This window comes from Barbus barbus (genome assembly GCF_936440315.1).
Source record: "Barbus barbus genome assembly, chromosome: 26".
In the NCBI taxonomy this organism is placed as follows: Eukaryota; Metazoa; Chordata; class Actinopteri; order Cypriniformes; family Cyprinidae; genus Barbus; species Barbus barbus.
Genome location: NC_136754.1, coordinates 2,223,896 through 2,250,231, shown reverse-complemented (window position 1 = coordinate 2,250,231; position 26,336 = coordinate 2,223,896). Strand labels below are relative to the sequence as shown.

Sequence of the window (26,336 nt, the reverse complement as noted above, 5' to 3'; positions counted from 1 at the left end):
CTCATAATTATTGAAACTCCACGAAGTGAGATCTTGCATGGATCCGCAGTCCGAGGGAGATTTACAGTTATTTTGTGTTTCTTCCATTTGCAAATAATCGCAACAACTGTTGTTATCTTCTCACCAAGCTGCTTGGCGATGGTCCTGGAGCTTCTTTAAGAGAGTGCTCCTAATCTCAGCTCCTTACCTGTGTAAAAGACACCTGGGAGTCAGAAATCTTGCTGATTGATAGGGGATCAAATAATTATTTGACTTATAAGTATTTGACCCCCCCCCCTCCCCCCCACTGTATATGCAGAGTTGCAAGATACAAACTCGGAATTCTGGGAAGAAAAGTTGGAATTGTGAGATAAGTAATAATTCTGAGTTTATATGTCACAATTCTGCTTTTTTCTTAGAATTATGAGGAAAAAAGGCAGAATTTGGGGATTGTTTTTACTTTTTCCAATTTTTTTTTTGTTTGTTTTTAATTCCATGTTGGAAACAAGCTTTTTTGAATAATTCACTGTTGCACTAAATAAATAATAAATCTTGGTGCTGAGTCTTGTTTCCATCATGTTTCATTTGTGTTTTCATAATTTTCATAAAGTCTAAAAATACATGTTCATGTCTGCAACAGCCTACTAAATATGCGTGTGTCTGTTTCAGGTCCCGAGGGCTGCAACTTGTTTATCTATCACCTGCCACAGGAGTTCGGTGATAACGAGCTAATGCAGATGTTTCTTCCGTTTGGATCTGTCATCTCCTCAAAGGTGTTCATGGACCGAGCCACCAATCAGAGCAAATGTTTCGGTCAGACACGCCTCCCTGCTTTCAAACACATTCTATGTCTACATACACTTGCATCTCTGTAGTCAGTTATATATATATATATATATATATATATATATACAGGTCCTTTTCAAAAAATTAGCATATTGTGATAAAGTTCATTATTTTCTGTAATGTACTGATAAATATTAGACTTTCATATATTTTAGATTCATTACAACACAACTGAAGTAGTTCAAGCCTTTTATTGTTTTAATATTGATGATTTTGGCATACAGCTCATGAAAACCCAAAATTCCTATCTCAAAAAATTAGCATATCATGAAAAGGTTCTCTAAACGAGCTATTAACCTAATCATCTGAATCAACTAATTAACTCTAAACACCTGCAAAAGATTCCTGAGGCTTTTAAAAACTCCCAGCCTGGTTCATTACTCAAAACCGCAATCATGGGTAAGACTGCCGACCTGACTGCTGTCCAGAAGGCCATCATTGACACCCTCAAGCAAGAGGGTAAGACACAGAAAGAAATTTCTGAACGAATAGGCTGTTCCCAGAGTGCTGTATCAAGGCACCTCAGTGGGAAGTCTGTGGGAAGGAAAAAGTGTGGCAGAAAACGCAGCACAACGAGAAGAGGTGACCGGACCCTGAGGAAGATTGTGGAGAAGGACCGATTCCAGACCTTGGGGGACCTGCGGAAGCAGTGGACTGAGTCTGGAGTAGAAACATCCAGAGCCACCGTGTACAGGCGTGTGCAGGAAATGGGCTACAGGTGCCGCATTCCCCAGGTCAAGCCACTTTTGAACCAGAAACAGCGGCAGAAGCGCCTGACCTGGGCTACAGAGAAGCAGCACTGGACTGTTGCTCAGTGGTCCAAAGTACTTTTTTCGGATGAAAGCAAATTTTGCATGTCATTCGGAAATCAAGGTGCCAGAGTCTGGAGGAAGACTGGGGAGAGGGAAATGCCAAAATGCCTGAAGTCCAGTGTCAAGTACCCACAGTCAGTGATGCTGGTGTTGGTCCACTGTGTTTTATCAAGGACAGGGTCAATGCAGCTAGCTATCAGGAGATTTTTGAGCACTTCATGCTTCCATCTGCTGAAAAGCTTTATGGAGATGATTTCATTTTTCAGCACGACCTGGCACCTGCTCACAGTGCCAAAACCACTGGTAAATGGTTTACTGACCATGGTATTACTGTGCTCAATTGGCCTGCCAACTCTCCTGACCTGAACCCCATAGAGAATCTGTGGGATATTGTGAAGAGAAAGTTGAGAGACGCAAGACCCAACACTCTGGATGAGCTTAAGGCCGCTATCGAAGCATCCTGGGCCTCCATAACACCTCAGCAGTGCCACAGGCTGATTGCCTCCATGCCACGCCGCATTGAAGCAGTCATTTCTGCAAAAGGATTCCCGACCAAGTATTGAGTGCATAACTGAACATAATTATTTGAAGGTTGACTTTTTTTTGTATTAAAAACACTTTTCTTTTATTGGTCGGATGAAATATGCTAATTTTTTGAGATAGGAATTTTGGGTTTTCATGAGCTGTATGCCAAAATCATCAATATTAAAACAATAAAAGGCTTGAACTACTTCAGTTGTGTTGTAATGAATCTAAAATATATGAAAGTCTAATGTTTATCAGTACATTACAGAAAATAATGAACTTTATCACAATATGCTAATTTTTTGAAAAGGACCTGTATATATATACACACTGTTGAACTACTGTTCAAAATATTGCGGTCAAGAGTGCATTAAACTGATCAAAAGTGACAGTATAGGCTTGACTGTAACTTTACATAAGATTTCCATTTCAAGTAAATACTTTTGAATTTTAAACAAAAATTAATTACAGTTTTCACAATAATATTCAGCAGCACAACTATTTTTAACATTGATAATAATGTTTATAAAGAAATGTTTCTTGAGCAGTAAATCAGTATATTAGAATGATTTCTTGTGACACTGAAGACTGGAGTAATGATGCTGAAAATTCAGCTTTGATCACAGCAATCAATTACATTTTACAATGTATTCATATAGAAAACAGTTAGTAATATTAATATTACTGTATTTCTGATCAACTAAATGAAGCCTTAGTGAGCAGAAGAGACTTTTTTCTAAAACATCTTACTGACCCTAAACTTTTGAACAGTACATATCTATATCTAGATAGATAGATACTGTATGTATGTATTATGTCTATATATAATATATTTATATATATATATATTTGGATTTATGTATGTGTGAGAGAGAGGGAGAGAGAGAAATTTAAAACAGCACAAATCCGTCAGTATAGGAACAATATATAGTTACCTATATTAGTGTTTTTTTGGCACGCAGAGTTCTGATTATTAAAAAATAACATATACAAGCATATGGCTTCCCTTATAAACAGCTGATGTTACACTACTGATGTTAACATTGTCACTTAAAGCATGCATTATGTTTCAGTTCCTAACACATTACCAGCCATTTGGCAATTAACCCATTTTATTTGCACGCCACAGCCAATTTTAACATGCATTCAGTGTTTGCCAAATGTTAATTTTGGACCCAGGGTGCCATGCAGCCCGTGATGTCCCACAGCCCAAGTGTGTGTGTGTGTGTGTGTGTGTATGTGTAGACTGTAGTGAGTTTAATGGAGGTTTATTGGTCTCCTCACTCACCCCAAAAGCTTTGCCTGTCTGGAATCACATATATTTATATTCATTCTCCTCACACTATACACAGATGGCTCTCGGGAACACGATCCCTGCACAGAAATCTCTCCCTCTCGCTCCCATTAGTTTAATTTGATTCAGTCCTCTCAGTCTATTTGTTTCCTTGAGGATTTGTTGTCCATTTCCTTCCACATGAATTAAAAATGAGTAAATGTGGACGTTCGTGGCCGTTATACTACAGGGACTGTAAGATACGCACACATAAATAGCAGACTCAGTTTCTCTCTCGTCTGCAGGCTTTGTGAGCTTCGATAACCCCGCCAGCGCTCAGGCTGCCATCCAGGCCATGAACGGCTTCCAGATCGGCATGAAACGCTTGAAAGTGCAGCTGAAACGGCCGAAGGACGCCAGCCGCCCATACTGACCACAGCCAGGGATGCATACGTGCACTCTCAGCCATTAGGAGAGGTAGGCATGCACATCAGAAAGTCAATATGTTAATAAAGCCAGAGCTGTCCATCATAATGTACTGCAGGCTGATGTAAAGTGTTTGGCTTTCTTGACTCACTCAAGATGCCTAATTTAATTGACGTCTGTGTAGAATATATCATTCGTCTTTTGCAGTTATTAAGTTAAGATGATCTGAATAGGCCTAGCATTAATGGTGATTATTTTGTGGCTTTTACTCTAAAAACAAGTGGAAAACCCAGTTTTAAGTTGCTTTTGTTCATTCGCAAACTTTTTAATGTTTTGCTTAGCATGGCGTAAAGATTAATTACAATTTACAATTTTGTAATAATATTAGTTCATTTACTGCAAACAGATCAGGCCTTATTTTTTCATTTCAAACAGTAAACTCTTTGTCAACACAATACTGTATGCCAAGTATTAAATGGGTATCTATCTTCTCTAATCTATAAATGTAAATAATAATTGTAACATATTATATTTTGATGTCTGATTTTACTAGTATTTTTGACAACTAATTTAGTTTTTTTTTCTTCAATAAAAATGTAAAATAATATTAAAAAATAACAATTAAAAATTATTATTATTATTATGGAATAAAAAAAATTCAAATAAAATAATTAAAATAATAATGTTTATTATTATTATTATTATTATAAATTATATTTGACAACAACAACATATTTATATTTTAATTTTAAAAATAATAATATTATTATAGTAAATATTAAATGTAAAAATAATATTTATTATTATTATTATTTGTTTTATGGTTGTTGTTAATAATAATAATAATAATATACTTTAGTAATTATTAGTAATTGGAAATTATTGCTATTTTTATTAATTGTGTGTTTTAAATTAAATTATTATTGTTGTTAATAATAATACACATTAATAATAATTATTAGTAATTAATAATTGTATTTTTGAATAGAAAGTCAAATAATTTTATTTATTATCATTATTATTATTATTATTATATCAGCCATCTTATCCATTATAATGGGCCACAATGAGACATAATAATCGATTATTATTATTATCATCCAAATGTCTATATCGCTACATCCTAAGTTTTGAGTATAAAAGCGTGTGCTGAATGAAGTAATCTCTCCTTAAAAGTGGCAAAGTTCTCCGCTAAACTCTCCCGGCAAACAGTCAAATGTTTTCTTGAAGTCGTGGAGCAGATGATGCAATCCATCAGCACACCTGTATCATGTCATCTCTCTGGATGCTTCTATCACGTTTAATGCGATGTCAAGAGCGCAGGCCTGAGTTTGAGCTTCACACGGCTCCGGCTGTGCCTGATGGCTCCTGGTTTGACATGCAGGTATCAAGCTGTCAGCATGTAGCTGAGCTGTTTTCCTCCTCTGCTGCTGCTGTCTGTCTCCCGAGTCAAACTCTGACATTTCTCTCTCTTTCTCTCTCTCTGGCAGGTTTTGAACAGTTGTAGTCTTGACGTTTTGACGGATGGAAACTTTTCTTGAAAAACTAACACACGAAAAAAAGACTAAACAAAAAAAACCACACAAAAAACACACGAAGAAGCAAACAAAGCGGAAAAACAAGCGCATAAGGGAGTTTCGTGAAGCATAACGCATTAAAGAAAGCGTGTGTTTCGACGGCGATGAAAGACTGGCGTGACGGGGGACGACAGCGACGGCGGAGACGAGGACGAAAAACAAATGAACTGTAAACTTTTTTCTCTTTTGAAAAACGCTATATACCGAACACTTTGGAAGAACAGTGCATGGCTGGGACTGGTAGAGTTGGCTAAAGCAAAAGACGGATCCATGCACATATCAAAAGACAGCCGTAGCTTTTACTCGCGTGGAATAATGAGGGTTTAACGATAAAATGTGTATATGCCACTGACGCAGTATAACGAACTCTCTTTCTCTCACCCGTAGTGACCAGAGGACCAAATCTTTTTCATCTCTGTCGGTACCGTAACCGTGTACAATATTACCACCGAACGATTATCTTACATGCTACTTCATATAATATGCCAATTAAGAGTTAGACACAATTGATTCAGGGTGTATAGTGTAGGTTTACGGGGACTTGGGGTGTGTTTTATTGAAAACCTAGTTTCCAGGTTATTGCCGCAAAACCGTCTAAAGGATATTGATAGATTATCTTTAGTGGGGTATTTTAAGCTCTTGTTATAGACTATGAAGTGTGTTGATATTGATTTGGGCACATTCTGAATTGCTGTTCATCGCCACGTCTCGTTTCAGACAGCTGCCGGGTGGAGAACAGGGCATTCGATCCATCGCGATATCATTTAATTCATGCATCATACTGTAAACAAATACAGTAGTAATGACCACAGCAAACACATAACCACACATGGATATTTTTGCCAAAACAGCTCCTGTTTTTGAGCTACACAGATTCACAAGGAAACCTGCACCACCAAAACTCCCAGAGGCTGTTTTTAACGTTGAAACTGAGGATTTCATAAAGTCTCATTTATCTTTGGTTTATTGACTTTTTCAAAAAACATGTTTTTTTTTTAATTGGTCAGCTTACCAAGGACACAACAAGGCTTATGTCAACATTACTCTCAATTTATTTTATTTTATTATTTTAAAATAATGAAAGTGCACAGCAAGTCTTACATTAACATCACTGACAATGTATCTGTTTTTATTTTATTTAGTTTAGTTTAATTTTATTTTATTCGTCAGTTTACCAAGTACAAGGCAGGACTTGCATTTAAAGTACTCTTCATTTTTTTTTTCTTTCAGTTTAGTTTTTTTCACATTGTATCTTGTATATTAGCTTGCTGACTGCTAAGGTGTATGTTGCATTAAGTATGTTAGTTTGAAATAGTGCCGAATACCCAGCGATGAAACTAATGCTATTCATACAGCACGATCACTATTTAAAACTATTTAATTGAATTGTTGCTCCAGCTATCTGTACTGCGTTCTCCAAACTTTACTGCTTTAACCTTAAGCTTTACTGAATCCTCTCCGAAATGAGGTTAAAAACAGCCACAGAAAGAAGTTTTGCTGGTTCCCCGCTGCAGTGACGTTTCCATTGTGAGAACGGGCTGTTTTGAGATCGAATTCAGGAAAACCTTTCATTTAGAAACAGCCTAAAACGTGCCATAGTAAAGCTTTGAATTTGTTTCAGTGGCTTACACTGAAATGCTGTTTGCCTGAAGGGCCTTCTAGAACATTTATATTAGACAAATCAAACCATAAAACACAGCACACAGAGAGATAAGCAGTCTCCGAACATTTCTATAGCCTTGAGAGACACTTTTAAAGACACTAGTTCTCCTCTATTCATGCTTTATTCAGGTATTTCATGTGTGATTACACTTAAATGAACTTCGTAATTGCTCATAGTTACACTGTATTGTGCATGCCTATGTAAACGTAGTACTTATGTAGAGCCAGGCCACAGTTACGGCCTAAACGACTGAGAAAAAGGAGAGAAGTGATGTAAAGGAACAAAAATATATGAAAAATAGTGTTTAGAGCTGAAAATGTATAGAAACAAACCAGCGAGGCCACATCACCACTGCAAAACATGCTAATATTCATTTTAAAGTCAACATGAAATCAAACTCGACCCTGTTTGCTTTCTGAATACACGTTTCTAGTCTTATTTTGAGCGACTCGGCATAATTGCAAATGAATAAATACATTCATGTTTACTAAGAAATACGGCACATTACGGAAGTAAAATGGGTCACAAATGCCGTTTCATGTTGACTTTGACATCATGCTCAGTTGTTTTGACCCACAGAAACTGTTCAACTTTTTGGACCAAACCTGTTATGTTGAAAGCAGGATTTTTTCATGCACAGCCTGCCATGATCAGTTGACCGTGCAAATGTGCCACATGCCACAACAGCACAATTTCCTCCAATCCAAACAAGCGATACTTTCTCTGTGCCGTCGTCTCAATAATATTTAGAAACGCTGCCTCTCGTCTAGGAGTTTATGCCAGGACGTCCGAGTTCTTGAAGCTAATATGACTGGACAGCACATTTCACTCTGGATCCTGAAAATTGGGCAGTCTCTCGCTTAATATTCAGGGGACAAAGTGGATCTTGAATGCTTTACAGGTCAAACAAAGTACGTTATTTAATATTAAGGCAGAAATTAGCAAAGTTTTGATGGATGGATCGCCGTATGGTTAATGTGACTGATGTGTCAACACAAAACTTGAATCAGTTATGACAGGTTTCCCTTTAGAAATGACGAATTTCATGAAAACATATTCAACAGGTCCAATATAAATAAATACATATTTTTAAATGTATTTAGTATTTAGGCTATACATATATATATATATGATACAATAAATACATGAAATATAATTTAAGAATTTAAAGAATTTTTAAGAATGTATTTATTGTATCATATATTTATATCATAAATAATTACATTTAAAAATTATTATATACAAATTATTATATTACACACACACACATGTGTATATATATATATATATATACACACACGCACTGCCCTCCAAAAGTTTGGAAACGCCCTAGAAAAGTGGGGTTTTGGACAATATTGGCATGAATCCTTTTGAATTTTTGATAATTTTGCACTGATATGGGACAACACAAACTATGAAAAAATAGAGTTTATACATAGAAAAAATTCAATTTTCGATTCATCCAAATATCCACCATTAGCAGCTATTACAGCTCTGCATAATCTGGGCATCCGAGCTGTCAGTTTATTCAAACATTGACTTGATACTGTATATTACTCCAAGCCTCCTGAAGGATTGCCCAAAGATGATTCTCACTGGTTGGACACTTCTTACGGACATCACGGTCCAGTTCCTCCCATAGTAGCTTAATTGGGTTGAGGTCGGGTGATTGGGGAGGCCATTCCATGACAGACATGATGCCATCTGACTGTTTCCTCTCCAAATAGGATTTGCACAGCTTAGAAGTGTGCTTGGGGTCACTGTCTTGTTGGAAGGTTTAGGAAGCTTGGGGTGTTTCCAAACTTTTGGAGGGCAGTGTATATATATATATATGAATGATATGATATGTTGACAGCAATTTTGAGGACCACTGTGATATTTTGGCATTAAGCACATTTTCCAGTCATGCACATTCTCATTACTGTAATGCAAAATCCGTTATTATGAGTAATCATTATATTGTTGTTGAGTTTTGTAATTTACATTATTCTCATTTTTTATTTGCTTTATTTTCTCATTAATAAGTAGTATTAATTAGTAATAATATCCAAAAATAAAAAGCGGAATTATGATAATGTTTATAAATTAACGACAAATGCTATAATGGTGTATAAGTACTTACCTTTAAGTTTTTCATATAATGAGCATGAGATTTTTTTATGTCATTATGTTAATGAGAATTTGGTACAAAAAATGTCCTTAATTGTCTTTAAAAATAATGTTGCAAAAAAAAGTCATAATGGTCTTAAAATAGACTTATTTTTCATCCCTAATATGGAATGGATCATTAAAACTAGTTGGAGTCCAGCAGGGCCCTCAAACACACACACACACACACACACACACATACGGCTAATAGTTGCACAAACATTCCAGTTCCTATCCTCAAGCGGGACGTCTGCCATCTGTCTGTCTGAACTCAAATTAGTGATTAGGGATGGAGCAGCTTTTCAATTAAACCTATATCAGATGATCACAGCGGAAGGTCACTATATAATCAACATTCAAAGGCACAATTTTGTTCACTTCCACATCTTCCATTATTCTGTTTTTTAATATTGTAAAACTGAACTGTTAGCTGTTCTCATTCTAAGACGAGACCCAGCGAGATCATGGATGTGTTTGTAAAAGCACACTAACATACTCCTCATACTGTATTTGCAGTATGCATACTTTTTTCTCTACTACATTTATCAAATACACAGTATGCAGCAAAGCAATACCCTAGCAAACGCATTGCAATGAATTAAAATCAGTATACACTGTAAAAAACAAATGCATTTTCGAAGTTGTAAATAACTAATATTATTATTAACTATTTTTATTAACTAAAAGATACAATTACAGTTTTTCTACTTCAAAATGTCATGTTTGATTCAGTGTTACTTGTTGCTTCTTTGTAATTATTTGTGAAATTGTGAACTGTCTACATCTAATTTCTTTAGCTACAACTAAAATATTTGTATTACTTTCAATAAAATAAACAATGACTGAATGAAATAAAATACACAACTTATTTCATTTCAGCTAGTTGCCAAGGCAACGTTTCAACTTAATATACAAAAATATTTTTTTTTTAATGAAACCTATATAAAACACTGTATACAAATAAAAACTAATTCAAAAATTAACAAAAAAAATTATAATATCTAGATTATACAAAAACAGAACACCTTAGCGACCACAGCAACACCCTGGATATCACTGCAGCAACTTTTGCATTGGTAACACATTTTCGTAATTAAATATATTTCTAGCCTGATTTAACAACTGCGCTGGGGGGGGGGGGGGGGTGTTTTCACAAATAATACAAAGAAACAAGTAACATGTACTTTAGTCATTTTTATTTACAATTTTGAAAAATCATTTTTTATAGTGTGTTTGAAACTTATTGCATACTGCATCACAGACGGTCATCTAAACAGTATGAAGTATGCAGTGTGCATTAAGCAGAGTATGCTAGTATTCCGTTCCAAACACATCCTGCATAAAAACAGAACATTCCTAGCCGTGCGGCAGCTGATTCATGCACAGTGGCATGTGCGATTTTTTCTTTTTTTTTGTCCGGATGCTTCTAAACCTGTGGCTCATACTAACATACATGCTGTACAAACATTAATTCTCATGCTCTATTTCAATTTTTATTCTATTTATTGACAAAAAAAAGAGAAAACTAGTTCTTCTTTCATAGCTTGCCCTGCCTATAGTTCTTTAAATCACTTTTTGTGCATGCTAATTGCTAGAGACGTAGAGAGACATTTTTGTAGTAAAAGACCTAGAAAACATAAATTGCACCATTTGTTGGTTTTGATTTTCAACCAGTACCTCCTCGGGTAGTGGTCAAAGCTTCAAGGCGACTAGCGGAGGTCACGCTCTGTAGTTTTCAAGCGTGCTATCATGCAGTAAGGATATCATGGAAACATAGCGCTGCGTTTGGACTCGCTGGACATGCTCTTCAGGGTTTGGGCTATTTTACAAACTGTGTTTTTTATTCATATGATGTTACTACCTGAACTAAGCCATGTCCTCTTCCTTCATACTCCCCATATACTGCCATAGTCCTCTGCTAGAGCCAACGCTGCATACAGTATCCAAACATACAAACCTCAAGCTTTCCATCCACTTTTGCTTTTCTTTCCCGCGTCTTTGATGGAATGATTTGTTCCAGCCAATACTCCGAATGTTTTGTACAGAAGAAAATGGTTATAGATTAATCTACTGGTATGATATTCCTATGAATGGTTCTCTTTATATATATATATGTCGAGGTAATGAATGCGAAGGGACGGGCTCATGAAATCTGTATTTGCTGGGAATATTGATAGCACAGAACGCTTCTTTCAGGTACAATGGGGAGTTGCGCAAAAGCTCCCGGCGTTTTCTGTCGCGATTGATCCGGGATCAGCTCTACGTGTGAGCTGGAGTCCAACGTGAGACCTGGATCGGCGACAGAAAACAAGTCGGGTCGGCTTTGCTATGGACGATCGTGTTATATCTTAGGGTTTCTTAGCACAATATACAAGCAGATGTAAGCTAAATAATGAATCTATGTTTAAATGCTATGGAGGGAAGTGTGGGACACGACCAGATGTTCCCGTAACGTCTGTACGATGAGTTTTAAGCCCTTCTCTGGAGGTGTAAAGGAGCAAACCTTCCTTTTCCTTTCATTTTTGAACAACAACAAACCAGTTTTGTCCCATTATCTTCCCTCTTGAACTTGCTGCTTTGACAATTAAATGTGTAAAAGGTTTTAATTACGGTGATCTATTTATTGTTTCGCTCATTAATTTATTTGATTATTTTTATTATTAGAATTTGATCATTTGCATTGGTTTATTTATATATTTATGTATGAACTTTAAGTTTATCATTTCTGACATAATATGTATAAATGATGCTTATCGGGGCTTTTTCTGTCTTTCTTCTTTTTTCAATTTTACAATAAAAATGATAAATGCTTACCAGCACTCTCGGATCATTGTGTCTCGATGCAGTCGCAGTGGAATCAGTGAAAGGATGGAATAAATTCTGTTTGAAAGTAAAAAAATAATAATAATTAAAAGGGGAAAATATCACAGATAGCCTACAAAAACCTTTCTCCTTTTTAGATTTATCTCGATATTTAAAATGAAAATAAAACTTAATTTTTTGGCATCAGGATGTATGGCAGTTTGCATGCACACAATAATCAACATTAAATAAATATAATAATATACTGTGATCATATTTGAGGTCTTTTAGACGACATGCACCACAAACAAGTTTCACTAAGTGTTAATAAAAATAAATAAATAAAAAGTAATTTTAGCCGTTTTATATTCAATTATTGTTTACCAAAGCTAAAACTATTTTTTATAAAATGTTGCTTATAAAATTAACCTTAATGTTAAAAAATAATAATGCATGTTTTATTTAATCTTTAAACATTCCTAATTTCATCTAGTTTTAGTTTAAGTACTAAACTATCTAAAATTAAATAAAATAAATAAAATATTTAAACATTTAAAAAAAAAAGACAAAAACACGACAAAATTACTAAAGCCCAAATCTAATTTAAAATATTAACAAAAATGATATAATAATATACTAAAGTAACACAATACTGGCCTTTTAAATTATTTTGAATGTAACAGTTTAATTGGTTGTGGCAAAAGCATGCTTTAAAAGAAATTTGTTAGCAATGTGTGCTTATAATTAAATTTGTATCTACCTTCATTGTGTTGAAAACAGCTTGGACATTCATATATCTTTTAAAAGAAAGTCACACAGGCTTGAAACAACATGCTTTGCCAGACTTCTCATTGAACTATAAGAGAATAAGTTTGAGATGCCATCTGCAAGCAGAAAGTTACATCAACACTTTTAGTCAATGAAATAAAGCCCTTTGAATGTGGCAGATATCAAAAGACAGTGACTCAGTGGCTTCTTCAGTAAATTATAATGAAGGGACTGATGTGGTGGGTGACTGAAGGCATCATCTTTATTACCGTAAGTTAATGAGAATCAATCTCACTCTCGTCTCATCTGAACTCTCTCAGGGTCACAGATTATGAATTAGAATTCTCATAATGAACTGTCTTAATGTGACCGTCTGTGAGCTTTTCTTAGCAGAAGGTGAAAGTCTGACACGAGTTAAAAGTTTGAGGGCAGCGGCCTGTGAGCGATATGAGACGAAATACGACGGGAGAGCGATAAACGGACAGATTGATTGTGTTGAAGCATGAAGGACAAGCATTGCGTCTTCTGCATCCTTATAAATCCTGTCTGTGGAGTAAAAAACATCTGAAGTTAAGTTTGACTGAAAATCCAACAGATCTGCTTTATTCAGGGTAAACCGCTGTTGAGGAAGCACAGCGTTACTTCACAGGTATTTGCCAAAAATACACAACACACATAAACCTAATGAGTTATAACTGTTAAAAAAGCTGGTTTTGTACTTTATTAAGCGCGTGTCATGAGTAGTTTGTCGAAGCACATGATTAGCATGGGGGCGTCGTGACTAGCATGCTAGGATGCTACACGATAAATGTTGAATATGCTAGTTTCAAAGTTAAACAGTGTCTAAATCTTTCATATTTAGTACATTTAACCCCTTTTATGCCTGTTAATTGAGCCTTAATTAAATGTTTGTGTTGCTTTGACCATTTTGGATCTTTCTCAGGGTTTAACATTAATTGGAGTAAATCATGTTAATTCCCCTCAATTCTAAAATTGATTCCATGTCCCTTTCTATATCTATTCCATTGGTTCAAAACTTTAAGTACTTGGGGATAGATGATTTTCCTTCCCTGCAGGAAATCGTCTCAAAAAACTATAATGGCATTCTAGCCAAAGTATCCTCAGATTTGGAAAATTGGTCTTGTCTTCCTACTTCTTTTCAGGCCCATATATCGGTGATTAAAATGAATGTTCTCCCACGTATTAATTTCTTTTCTTCCATGATTCTTCTCGCTCCACCGGTTGGCTACTGGAATAAACTAGATGCATGTGTTTCACGGTATATATGGGATGGGAAACGTCCTCGTATTAAACTGACTGTCTTACAACGATGTAGATTACGTGGAGGTTTTTCTTTCCCTAATTTTAGACTGTATGCTCAAGCCTTTTCCCTCTGCCCTTTAGCAGTTTGGTTTGATCCTGATGTCTCTGTGTCTTGGAGAGCAATTGAGGAATCTATCATTAATCCGTATAAATTGAAGCATCTTGTTTTTTCGTGAGTTCCGCTTAGGCAGTGTAAATCTCGGTTTGGTCCCATTGTAACGCACCTCCTCTCCACATGGAGGGATGTTGAAAGACGTTCACAACTAGCTACAAAATGGCATATTTTCCACAATAATAACCTTTTGTCAGGCAGTACTCCATTTCATCGTCCGCAATGGACTCATAGTAAAGTAAACACTCTGGGAGATATCTATGATGATAGTGGTTTAAAATCCTTCCCGAATCTTAAAACTCAATATAATCTGCCAGGCACCTCCTTCTTTATGTATTTGCGCACTAGATCGGCTCTATGGGCGTATGGGGTGCCTTGAAACTCTCCACTGCCTGTTCACCCTTTGGTCAAACTAATCCTTCCTTCCGAGGAATCTCCCTCCTCTGCTTCAGTCATCTATCTCTTTCTTCTTGAGCATTCATACAAACCTTTATCTATCACTACTGTGTGGGCTAAGGATCTTAATGAAGATGTGCATGTTTTATTTTCCAATCAGGTATGGAGTGTTTAAATTGTCTTCTAAAAACCCTAATCACCAAATGATTCATTGGAAATTGCTGCATAGGGTTTACTTGACTCCAATGAAACGCTTTTATATGAATCTGTCGTCTTCTCCTAAGTGTAATCTCTGTTCCCAAGGAGTTTTAGGCACATTTTTGCATTTTTTTGGGGAGTGTCCCTCTCTCTCACCTTTTTGGACTCTGCTCTCACTGGACCTATCATATTTGTTGGGTACTGAGATATGTTTGACTCCACGCCATTTATTCATGAATGACTTTTGGGACTTCACCTTGTCCGTCCAACAAAGATCTTTACTGTTAGCTGCTCTCACAGCAGCAAAAACAATTGCTAGTCAACCGTTGGACAGAAGAACCTGGACGGTGTATTTGTTGGACATTATCTCAATGGAGCTCTCTACTTCTCGTATACATGGATCTAACGTGAAAACTGTACATTCATGGCATTCAGTCTTCTTTTCTAAAATTGTTGTAAAAATTATTTTATTGTTATTTGTTTAGTTGTTAATATTAATTAATGTTTATTATTATTATTTAGTTTATTTATTTTCTAAGTCTACCAAGGGGTGGGATGGGTTGGGGTGGGTTTTAAATTTGAACAGTTGCTTTTTGTTTTGTACTACTGTTCCAAAAAATAAAACTTAATAAACAGTTGTTAACAAAAAAAATGTTTGTGTTGCTTTGTTGAATTTAAATACGATGAATTGAGTATTATTGAGAAAATGTTAGCCTATTGCTTATTCATCTATTTCTTCAAAACTATTTTTACAATGTGGTTTAAACCAAGAAAAAGACTATGGCTCATGTCTCTGAAGTACCATGTTTATACTTTTACTAAAAGATTGCACGTCCAGTATTTATAAATTATGTTTCTGTCTTGTTACTGTTATACTAATAGCCTATTGATTTATTGAAGGTAAACCACCATTGTGGAAGTACATCCATGTCAGGTATTTTTCCTAGAATGGGACGTTTTAATGGAAACTGTTATGGTCCCTGTGGGTCTGTGCTGGTAATTTGTTGCGTTCTGTTGGTGGCATGTTAAAACCACTAAACCCTAATGGGATATGGCCCAAAACACACTACAGGTAATTGTTTTTAAAAAAAACTGCAGGTACAATTCCTTTTTGAACTAACTTCCCAGCAGGCACCGGACGTCAATATAATGTCAGATTGACGTTGGACCCCAACGTCGGAGAGACGTTGAATTTTGGTTGAAAATGAAAATCGGGTTGACGTCAGAACCCAACGTCAGAATGATGTCAGAACCCAACGTCAGATTGACGTCAATCTCCAACGTCGGAGAGACGTTGAATTTTGGTTGAAAATGAAAATCGGGTTGACGTCAGAACCCAACGTCAGAATGATGTCAGAACCCAACGTCAGATTGACGTCAATCTCCAACGTTGGACAGGCGTTGGATTTTGGTTAGTTAATGCCACAACCTAAAATTAACTGAGGATCAACGTCAAATGATGTTAGAATTTGATGTTGTGTGAATGTTACTATTATGACGTCTAGGAGACGTTGGGTTTTGGTTGCCATACCTGACGACTATATATCAGTATTTGACATCAATATGACGTTGGCTTAAGACATTGGCTAGACGTTGGATTTTGGTTACTTCACAACACAAGCTAAAAACAACAAAATATCAACGTCAACTGACGTCGGTCTTGGACGTCAAATAACGTTGTCATTAGACGTTGGCTTGACATTGAATTTTGGTCACTTGACGTCGCGACCTAAATCTAACCTAATATTAACGTCATATGACGTTGTGTGCCTGCTGGGTTATGTCTCTCTATGTTAATCTTGTGGAAAAAAAACTCACAAAATAACACTTAATTCCTACATTTATTTTCCTTGTTGTCTAATGCAAAGCATGCTGGGAACTAGAAAACGCAATCATTTTAAGTTCTCCTTAGTACAACGACATTTTGAGTTTACAGAACTTATTTCAGTTAAGTCCAATGAACTTTAATTATTATTTGAGTGAAAGTAACTTGCTTCATTTAATTCATTTTACTATTAAATTTTTATAGTGTGGCTTTTATTTTCTCACAGTTTTAGAGTAAAACATGATATATATTGTGTTTTGATATATATATATATATATATATATATATATATATATATATATATATATATATATATTTTTTTTTTTTTTTTTTTTTTTTTTCTTCTTTTTTTTTTTTCACGTTGAAATATTAAATAAAAACATAATTGAACTAAAATATAGAATATTAATTTCCCTGAAGAAAACAAAACATAATCTTTGACCGCCTCATGAGGAGCATGAAAGTGTTGAAGTTGAAAACTGTTTCATACCAGGTTGCACATGCTATTGTTTGTGCATAATATGCTGGATCTGTGGAGAACTGGAGCAGATATCAGATGCGTGTTTGTACGGCGATGGATCTCTCTGCTCTGATGAAGTGTTCATTTGCTCATCGCCGTTTTGCTGAGCTCTGCAAACCAAAGTGCTGAGTCCATGCCAACGCCACTCCATCCCGATCAGATTTTAATCAACAAAAACTTTGGTTTGGACAACTCTCCCACAAACATCCCATCACAGCGGCACTCCATACAGCTCACTAACAGCCCCCTTAGATCAGAATGAATTTCTCTGTGAAGAAGACGACAAGAAAAATCAATCCCCTCTTGCTATTCTCTCCATCATTTGTAAAGAGATTGTTAATATGAGACAATGATCTGGATACGATCTCTCTATCAGGGACATTTAATCAGAGGTTGTGACCTCTAGATATCTAACTAGCAATAGTAAATGTTTATATGCATACAGATTTGTCCTTAAACCAGCCTAGCCGTAAGTTTATGTGGCAGACAAATACCACTGTAATTTATGAGATCTATAGAGACTATTTAATATTTCAGATGATGTAAAATTAGTATCACAAATCTCAGAGGAACACCGAATGAATCACACCACCTCAGTTCTGCCTAAAAATATCTGTAAATTTGAGGTAAAAATTAGGTAAAAATATAATTTCTTGCCCATTGATTTCCATTGGTCAAGTATGTCTTACCCTATAGTGCCACTGTGTGGATGAATGCACAATTTAATGGTTCCTTTTGTCCAGTCTATTCATATTTTTATATAGCTATAAATAGATGTATGTTTGGACAGTTTAATCAAGCATGCCTCAAATTCCACATTTTTTTGTTGTTGTTTGTTTTTAGGTTTTGTTTGTTTGTTTTTATTTTTGGTCAGTGTCTTTTTGTTTATTGGTTAATAATTTGACTTGTTTGTTGTTTGTTTTGGGGTTTTTGGTCAGTGTTTTTTTTTCAGTATCTTTTCTCCTATTTAACTATTGGCGTTTTATTATTTATTTTTAATAATTGTTTTATATGGTCAAAGTCTTATTTAACTTTGTTTTTATTTATCTGGTTGTATTTTGTAAAATGTAAATCATCTGCTTACAAAGTGTCTTTAATGCATCTTTAAATAAACATCACACTTGGCAAAGAGCTGTTGTGCATGAGCAGGTCACCATGGAAACGAGCTGGAGCAGTTGTGGCACAGAGAGCCAAAGCTGTGGTTCCGGTGAGCGCCATATATTTTATTTTTATTCATTTATTTTTTTGCAAACAGTGCATGTAAATATTTCATTGTAGAATTTTAAACAAGCAGTTTATATTGCTATTTCTATTTGTGAGTTCAAGTACAATGATATACAGTAATTAATATTTGAATGTACACTTAATTTTATTTATTTTTTTTGGGGGGGGGGGGGGGGTAGACAGAATCATATTCGGAAAACTGTTGTCGTTGATAGCACGGTATGTCACGGAGTTTGTCAAAGTTTGGATGAATTAATCAAAAGTAGGTCATTACACTTAAATCAAATCGCAACATGGCCTAGTATCTGTAAAAATCTGTAAATATTTCTTCCATATTTTAATTTTAATAGTAAATCCCCTTTATTTACCAAAAAACAAAACATGTTTAAATTCCATTAATTAAAAGACCAATTAAATTTGGGTGAAATTTGTTTACCATTTTTCATACTTTATTAATTGCGGAAAAACTTGGAACACAATTTTAAATAAGAATAAAGAATGGCATTGATTTTTGTAAATTTTATTTTTCTTTGATTTTTATTAATAAAAATAGCGTGTTTTTTAATTAGCATGTTTTTGTGTTTTGCTTTGGTACCGAGAACCATGGATTTTCACTGGTATCGGTACCGAATACTGAAATTTTGGTACTGTGACAACACTAGTCGTTGATATCAGCCTACAGCAGAAGTGTTGTGGTGGTACTGTTATCTGTTTTACAATAGTATTTGATTTATTTATTGTTTTTAAAAATATTTGTATTACCAAGTATAAAAATATTATTTGTTTCTTTTTATTGTATTTAATTTCACAGAACAAGGGCCGCAGTAAGACCGATACCTGAAGTGTTAAAAACGTGAAATTATCGACTAATAAATAAAAGACACTGACCAAAAACAAACAAACAAAAAAACAACAACAAATTTGTATTTGAGGCATGCAGATACAGGCACTAAATCTAACACAAGCGTGATTAAACTGTCCAAACATCTATTTATACATATAAATATGTAAGCTGATGAACACGTCAAATCACGACATGGGGTTGAGCTAAAAGAGAGTTAAAAAGTCCATAAACTTCAGGTTCAGGTGAACCTAAAACTGTCATATGCAATTATCAAATTTCATATCTGCAGATTAATGTTTCACTTATAAGAGTTATCAGCTTCTGGCAGACAATGACAATACAACACATTGACTCTTGATGGTTTTGACCTTGCTCTCATGGCTGTTCATTAACCAGTATGACCCCAGTAACATAACACATGTAATTGGTTACACTTTCAGAACTTTAACAATGGCACAACTTCACCAGAAAAAGCATTTTATGGTCGGAGACTTTCAAATATTATAATTATAAATGACTTAAATGACTACAAATGGAAATGAATTGCCCCAATGTCTCTGTGAGTCACAATAACCAGAGGAACAAGAGTTTAATTTCAGATTTTACATCCTTCAGTGGTTTCAGCAAACTCGTGCTCAGAGTCTCACAGCGCTCATGGGAAACGGTTTGGGGGGAGAGAAAAAATTAAATAAAAATCACACAGGGGAAGGAGAACATTGTTCATTCTGGTAAAGTTTTGCTACTCCCACGTCTGACGTTAATATTTCAACATTTGTTTTTAAATGAAGACGGCGGACACAGACTCACAAACTGATGAGCTGTTTAATTAATTTTATTTAATTAAACATTATATATATTTGCAAGTTCAAATCCCAAAGGCACAGAGTCTTGGTGGAGTTGAAAAATTAATTAATGTCAGACAAATAAATACATAAACATTTAAGCACTGGCTCTTAAAATCTTTCATAGAGAGTTCTTAAGAAATAATTCCCTAAGTGTGATTAATAGCATCTTGTGTTGAATGTTATTTGTTCTGTGACTGATTTTATAATGAATTGATTTTTCTTTTGTATTGTTTACAATGTTGTGTCGGCTCGTCTTGCACGTGGGATTTTAAAGTGGGGTATAAATATATTTTAATAAAAACTACTAATGAAAAATTACAATGATCTACTGGCTATATGTAAAAATTGGCTCAAGTGCACATAAAACAATTTATCACAATGAATAATATAATGCATAATGAAAAATCCTGTTTGTATGTAGTTTTATGGATTTGTGCGACTTTGGCGCCCCCTATCATATAGATGTACACGTGCATTTGTTGCTGGCATTTTGGTGTAATTTCTGACCCGCTTAACTTTTAAATTCCCAGAACACGAGTGATTTTGAAACTGATATTTCAAGGTACAAATCTTAAATACCAGTGGCTTTAAAGCTGCAGTCCGTAAGTTTTGCCTCTTTGTCGCCATCTCTGTTTGAAAAACTGGAATTGCAGCTCTGTGCGGAATTATCTTCCTTGCGTGGGAAGTGCTCCGGATCGGCTGCAAAGCGGATGAATCACATCACATCAAACCATGCAAATTATTATTATTGTTATACTTTATTCTCAAATGATTAATGTTAACAACATCAGCATTGTGTGACTATGGGTATAGTGTGTATTAACGTGTAGATTTCAATTTCTGTACAGTCTAATCTCTAATTGGCATGCCATTAGAATTTCATATTAAGAAATTCTTTTAACCCAAAAAGCTTTCCTTCATATGTTTCATAAACACATAATCCTTTCTGGATCACAATCCACCATCAGAATGATGCATTTAATAATTCTAGCTGCTGTGAGAAAAGGCTATAGACGTTCCGTCACCTGCAGGATCCGAACATGCTATAGCCTAGTAGTCGGGACAACTTCTTTATGTTTACAGTCGTGACGTACTGACGCAGCAGCATGCTCAAATTTCCCACGAAAACCTTCCCGTACCACTCAAATTAGAAAACTTAGGCGATAAAGTAAGGCGATAGTTTTGAACACTGGCTGGTTATGTACTTGCTCAAATATTGATTTCGGATCATTTTTAACCAATTAAAAAGTTACGGGCTGCAGTTTTAATGTCTGAACTATGCAGATGGTTTAGTCCATATACTCCGCGCTGAGGCCTGACATCAGAAGGTCCTTCATGAAGGGGAAGATGTTATTGATGAGGCAGGTGAAGTAGTGGAACCAGGGGTAGTAGGCCTCTCTCTGACGGGTCGCCCCGGCTTTGATGATGCTCAGAGCGGCTTCACTGGCAGGATAGGCGGTCATCGTGGTGTATCCTCTGCAGAATATAGTTATGGGTGATTCAGCCAATTACTACTATGATGCATTTTTTTTAAAAATGCATTGATTGTATGAATGACAAATTAATGCATTCATGCAAAGTGACAGGTAAGAATATGCTGAAGTGTCATGTAGATAGTTTAAAAAAAAAATGAAATTGTGGCCCAGACATGTTCCTTTACAGTCAGTCGCTTGTGTCAGTGTGTGTGATATTGCTTGAATCATGATCCAGGAGAAGGTGAGTGGCGGCTGGTGTCGATAGTTATGTTTAGCACATTGTTCTGTCCATTATAATAGATCACCAAGGTAACAAGATAAATGAGCCTGATGACAAACTGCAAATGAATTCATAAACAGCTTCCAAAAATATCTTGATTGATGCAGAGAATAGAATGGAAACATTGATTGCATTTAGGCCACACCAATGTCCTCGAAAGATCTGGACAGAACAAACACTTACACAACTAGATGGATATAAAATCTCTCTTAACATTAGTTAAATAAAATGAAATAAACGTAATAAAAGTTTGTTAGTTCATGTTTGCTCAGGACCATTAAAGAATATTAAGTCTTTTGAGTTTAATGTATTAGTACATGCTAAAATTAGCTTAAAATTAATAAATGTATTGTTCATTGTTAGTTCGTTTTAACCAATGCAGTTAATGTTAACAAATGGAACCTTACTGTACAAAAAAAGAACAAATTGCATATTATAACCAAAGTAATAATAGCATATTTTCTTTGATTTTATGCAATTTTAAAAAAATAATTTAACCAAAACGTTTAATACATTTATAATATTTAATAAAACATCATCTCTAAAAATTGCCAGCAACCTCGTGAAATATTTAAGGCACAAACTGTCAAATCAAAGGCATGTTGCACATGAAACATGAGATACTGTGTTTGCTATAAGATAGAAATGTTGATTCAAGCAAATGGCTTTAATTATTTAATTTATAAATTAGTTCTGTAATGTACTTGATAAATGTGAATAAAAAATGGTTATTTGAGTTAAAAATGGTAATTACTGTGGCTGAATAAAGCATTTCTGGTAATCCAAGCTTAAAAGTCATCATTTTTGGTCTGCAGTGGAGTGTTATAACAGAAAACCAACCTGATCTTATTCATGGCTGATTCTGTGTCTATCAGTCCGAGGATCAGGATGGAAACCGACACGTTGCTCTTCTTGAGTGCCAGTTCATTCTGCAGCGCTCCGAAGAAACCGTTCACAGCAAACTTGGTAGAGGTGTACGGAGCCACGAATGGACTCGCCAGCTTACCTGAACCAGGGAGGAAAAGAGCCAGAAGTAATCTTTCCAGTTCCAGCAGGAAAATTCAACTTAAAGACTCACCTGCCACTGAAGACACTACAATGATGGATCCACTGGACGTTTCCAGAACAGGAAGAGCTGCTGTGGCCATTTGCACGTAACTCACAAAATTCACCTGCAACAAGTGAGAGATCAGTGTGAAAAGAAAATGAAGAAATCCACATATTGCAACACTGTAGCAACAAAATCCTGTGTTTGACCTGCATGAGTGACCTGACGTGATCGGAGTCTCCGTTCCAGAGTTCAACGTTAGTGTTTCCAACATGATTCAACACTAGAAAGTCCAGCCCACCTGCAGGACAGAAATCAGGAGTATCATGCTGAATGTGTTCAGCAAAGTTTGGAATAATTATGATATTTTTTTTTATTCTGCTTTATTTGATGAGAAATACAGTAAAACAGTCATATTGTGAAATATTATTACAATAAAAAAAAAAATATTGTAATATATTTTAAAATGTAATTTATTGCTGTGATGTTTGTATAAATGTATGTTATTACCTACATTTCACTGCTGGTTATACTCTGTATAATTGTGTATGTGACAAATAAAAAATCTTGATGCAAAGCTGAATTTTTACTGCAGGCTTCAGTGTCACATGATCCTTCAGAAATCATTCTAATGATCTGCTTACATGCTGATTTTCTTATTATCAATGCTACCATTGAAAAGTTTGGAGCAAGCAAGATATTACTACTTTTATTTAGCAAGGACACAATAAATAGTTTAAAAGTGACAGTAAAGACATTTATAATGTCTCAAAATATTTTGATTTCAAATAAATGCTTTATATTTATCAAAGAATCCTGAATAAATATGTATCATGGTTTTTACAAAACTATTCAGCAGCAAAAACCTTTTCAACATTGACAATAATACGAACCAGCAAATCAGCATATTACAATGATTTCTGAAGGACTGGAGTAATGATGCTGAAAATTCAGCTTTGATCACGGGAATAAATTACATTTCACAATATATTCACATAGAAAACAGCTGTTTTAAATTGTATTAATATTTCACAATATTACGGCTTTACTATTTTAGATCAGTAAATGCAGCTTTGGTGAGCAGAAGAGACTTCTTAATTATTCCAAGTGGGAGTGTTTATATTTCACATGCACTGTGATGGAGTCATTTCTCACCCAGTTTCTCCACAGCGTATTTGAAGACTCTCTCGGGGTCGGCGGGGTCAGACATGTCTCCGGTCACATACATCGCCTTCTTTGCACCCAGTTTCACACACTTCTGCACCACCTGAACATCCACGGGACATGATTTCTTTACATTTTTAACTTTTATTTGCTCAGTTTTTACTTTCATGCAACATCATTGTATTATTGGTCCCCTTACATAGAAACTCACAGCTTTACAGCCTCAAACAAAATATGATTGAAGTCCATTCATTGTTAAACACTATAAAGGAATGTCTTAAAGTGTTTAGAGTTTTTGAAAGCATTAAAGGGATAGTTTACCCAAAAATGAAAATTCTGTCATCATTTGACATCATGACAGAATTTTCATTTTTGGGTGAACTATCCCTTTAATACAACATTATTTAAAAACCGGTTTGGGACAAAAGAACTGACCTTTTTCAAAGCATCTACTCGTCTGGCAGTGATGACGATCTGGGCTCCAAACTTTGCATAATGGTAGGCCATCTGCTCCCCAATGCCTGAACTGGCCCCTGTGATCAACACTCGGGCCCCCCGAACTGACTCTATGTGCAAGAACACAGCGGCCTCGGTGGAATTCAGGACATCTCATTGCTTTTCAGGAAACCTAACCAACCCATCATTTGATGTACCACTTAGATTTATTAAGACTTGAACTCCCCTAAAGTTCAAAACTGAAACGTTAGAAGCAATCTTAACTATAAAGCCTACTGCATTTGATGTACAAATTTCTGAGGCCCCCAAATGATCAACAATTTGCTGAAAAACCTGTTGCACACAATCTACTACATGCCTTCTGTCAGCTAATTATTAGTCAGCAAATAAAAGGCCTTTCAGCACAATTGTACAAACGTCTACCTTCAGCTGGTGCTTCATGTCTTTTTGCGGTCAAATCTTTACTGATTTTAATATAAGAATAACTTTAATATTGTTAGTAATATTTTATGAAAACATTGAGTGACTTAGGTTTACTTGATTATCCATGCATCATTTTTCAGAAAATCATGTTCAAATGTGAGTCTCAAATATGATCATCAGGCTTTTGAGGAATGCTTAGTTGTTCATCTCCCAATCATCACTGTATTGCATTGCTTTATATGTTTGATCATGCAACTAAACATTTAAATATCATCTTATTGGCAGATATAGAGTGACGACTTATGTTTATATCATTTTATGTAATCTGCTATACTGTTAAAAAGATCTCACATATTTACGTTACATGCTATCAGAATTTCATCTTACTTTTTGGCTCCATAAATATCAGCACATCTGGCAATTGCATATTTTGCTCAGTTTGGGATTCTGAATAAAACAGAGTTTTAAAAGTATTGATTATTATTTCATACGTCAGGCTTTAAAGGGTTCAAATGTTTTCTTAAAAAGTCATTTTAATTCTATTAAATTCATTTAATTCTATATTTTTTATGACTAAAGAGAAGATTAAAACTCTAGATCATCAGCACATGGTATTTTCACCAAGGTTACATTCATATAAACTAATCATAAGTTACATAACCATAATAAAAGAGTCTGCCAACAGTTTTCAAGACTAGAGTTTAGTTGGTTAAAGTTCTAGTGGAATACTTGCAAATACTTGGTATTTTGAGTAAGATTTTGGAAGCTAAATTGGTGTTAAAGCCGTCTAAAAATGCAGTCGTCTTTGGAAAATGCAAGGATTTTATCTATTAGTTTTAATTTCTAGTGTTATTTATTTATTGTATTGCATGCAAATAAGCTGCCTAAACATCTTTTTTTAAAGGATTCCCATAGGCTATATATGTCATGTTTTATATTAGTGTGTCAAATTAAGGACTAGAATACGGCAATTCGAAAATAAAATGAGCATAATAACACCGTAAAGCTGTTGTCCTGACCTGGATCAAATGTATCTTTCCACGTGTAGGCCGTGAGGACAGCGATCAGTAGAAAAAAGCCCAAATACCCCTTCATGTTCACTGTTGTCCTCGATCAGAAGCTCGGTGTGTGAATGAGAAATCCCACTTCTGACTGCATGTATTACACCTAACTTACTGCTGATATAGAAAAGAGTCATAAACCGTGACTGATCGTCCATTTAAAGCTGCCTGAGGTCCAGGGCGCCGATAGTTCAGTGCTCAGGAGGCTGAAGGTCTCTCTGTAGTATGTACAATTCCAAAGCAGCAATAAAGTAATGCATGCATGAAAATTCAAAGTGCTTTTCAGCAAGTTTTTTTTTTTTTTTTTTTTTTTTTTTTTATAC

At 35.2% G+C, this 26,336-nt stretch overlaps 2 protein-coding genes across 2 annotated transcripts in view; one reads left to right on the top strand and one right to left on the bottom strand.

Annotated features, from left to right (window-relative positions):
• LOC306846067 (CUGBP Elav-like family member 5) overlaps positions 1-3,868 on the top strand; it is a gene marked incomplete at both ends in the record, with an annotated part of 166,484 nt that extends 162,616 nt beyond the window's left edge. Inside the window, 2 exons of the mRNA XM_079379160.1 lie at positions 649-792; positions 3,741-3,868. Of these exons, the coding sequence (XP_079235286.1) occupies positions 649-792; positions 3,741-3,868 (272 nt within the window). The remainder of the gene's footprint in view (positions 1-648; positions 793-3,740) is intronic.
• Positions 3,869-21,395: 17,527 nt separating this feature from the next.
• LOC306845750 (hydroxysteroid 11-beta-dehydrogenase 1-like protein) lies at positions 21,396-26,047 on the bottom strand (the record flags this gene model as incomplete). The annotated part of the gene is made up of 7 exons (XM_079378729.1): positions 21,396-21,582; positions 22,702-22,867; positions 22,940-23,033; positions 23,119-23,210; positions 24,065-24,176; positions 24,509-24,639; positions 25,972-26,047. 7 exons carry the CDS (start codon positions 26,045-26,047, stop codon positions 21,396-21,398), a joined length of 858 nt encoding a protein of 285 aa, XP_079234855.1.
• Between the last annotated feature and the right edge of the window lie 289 nt (positions 26,048-26,336).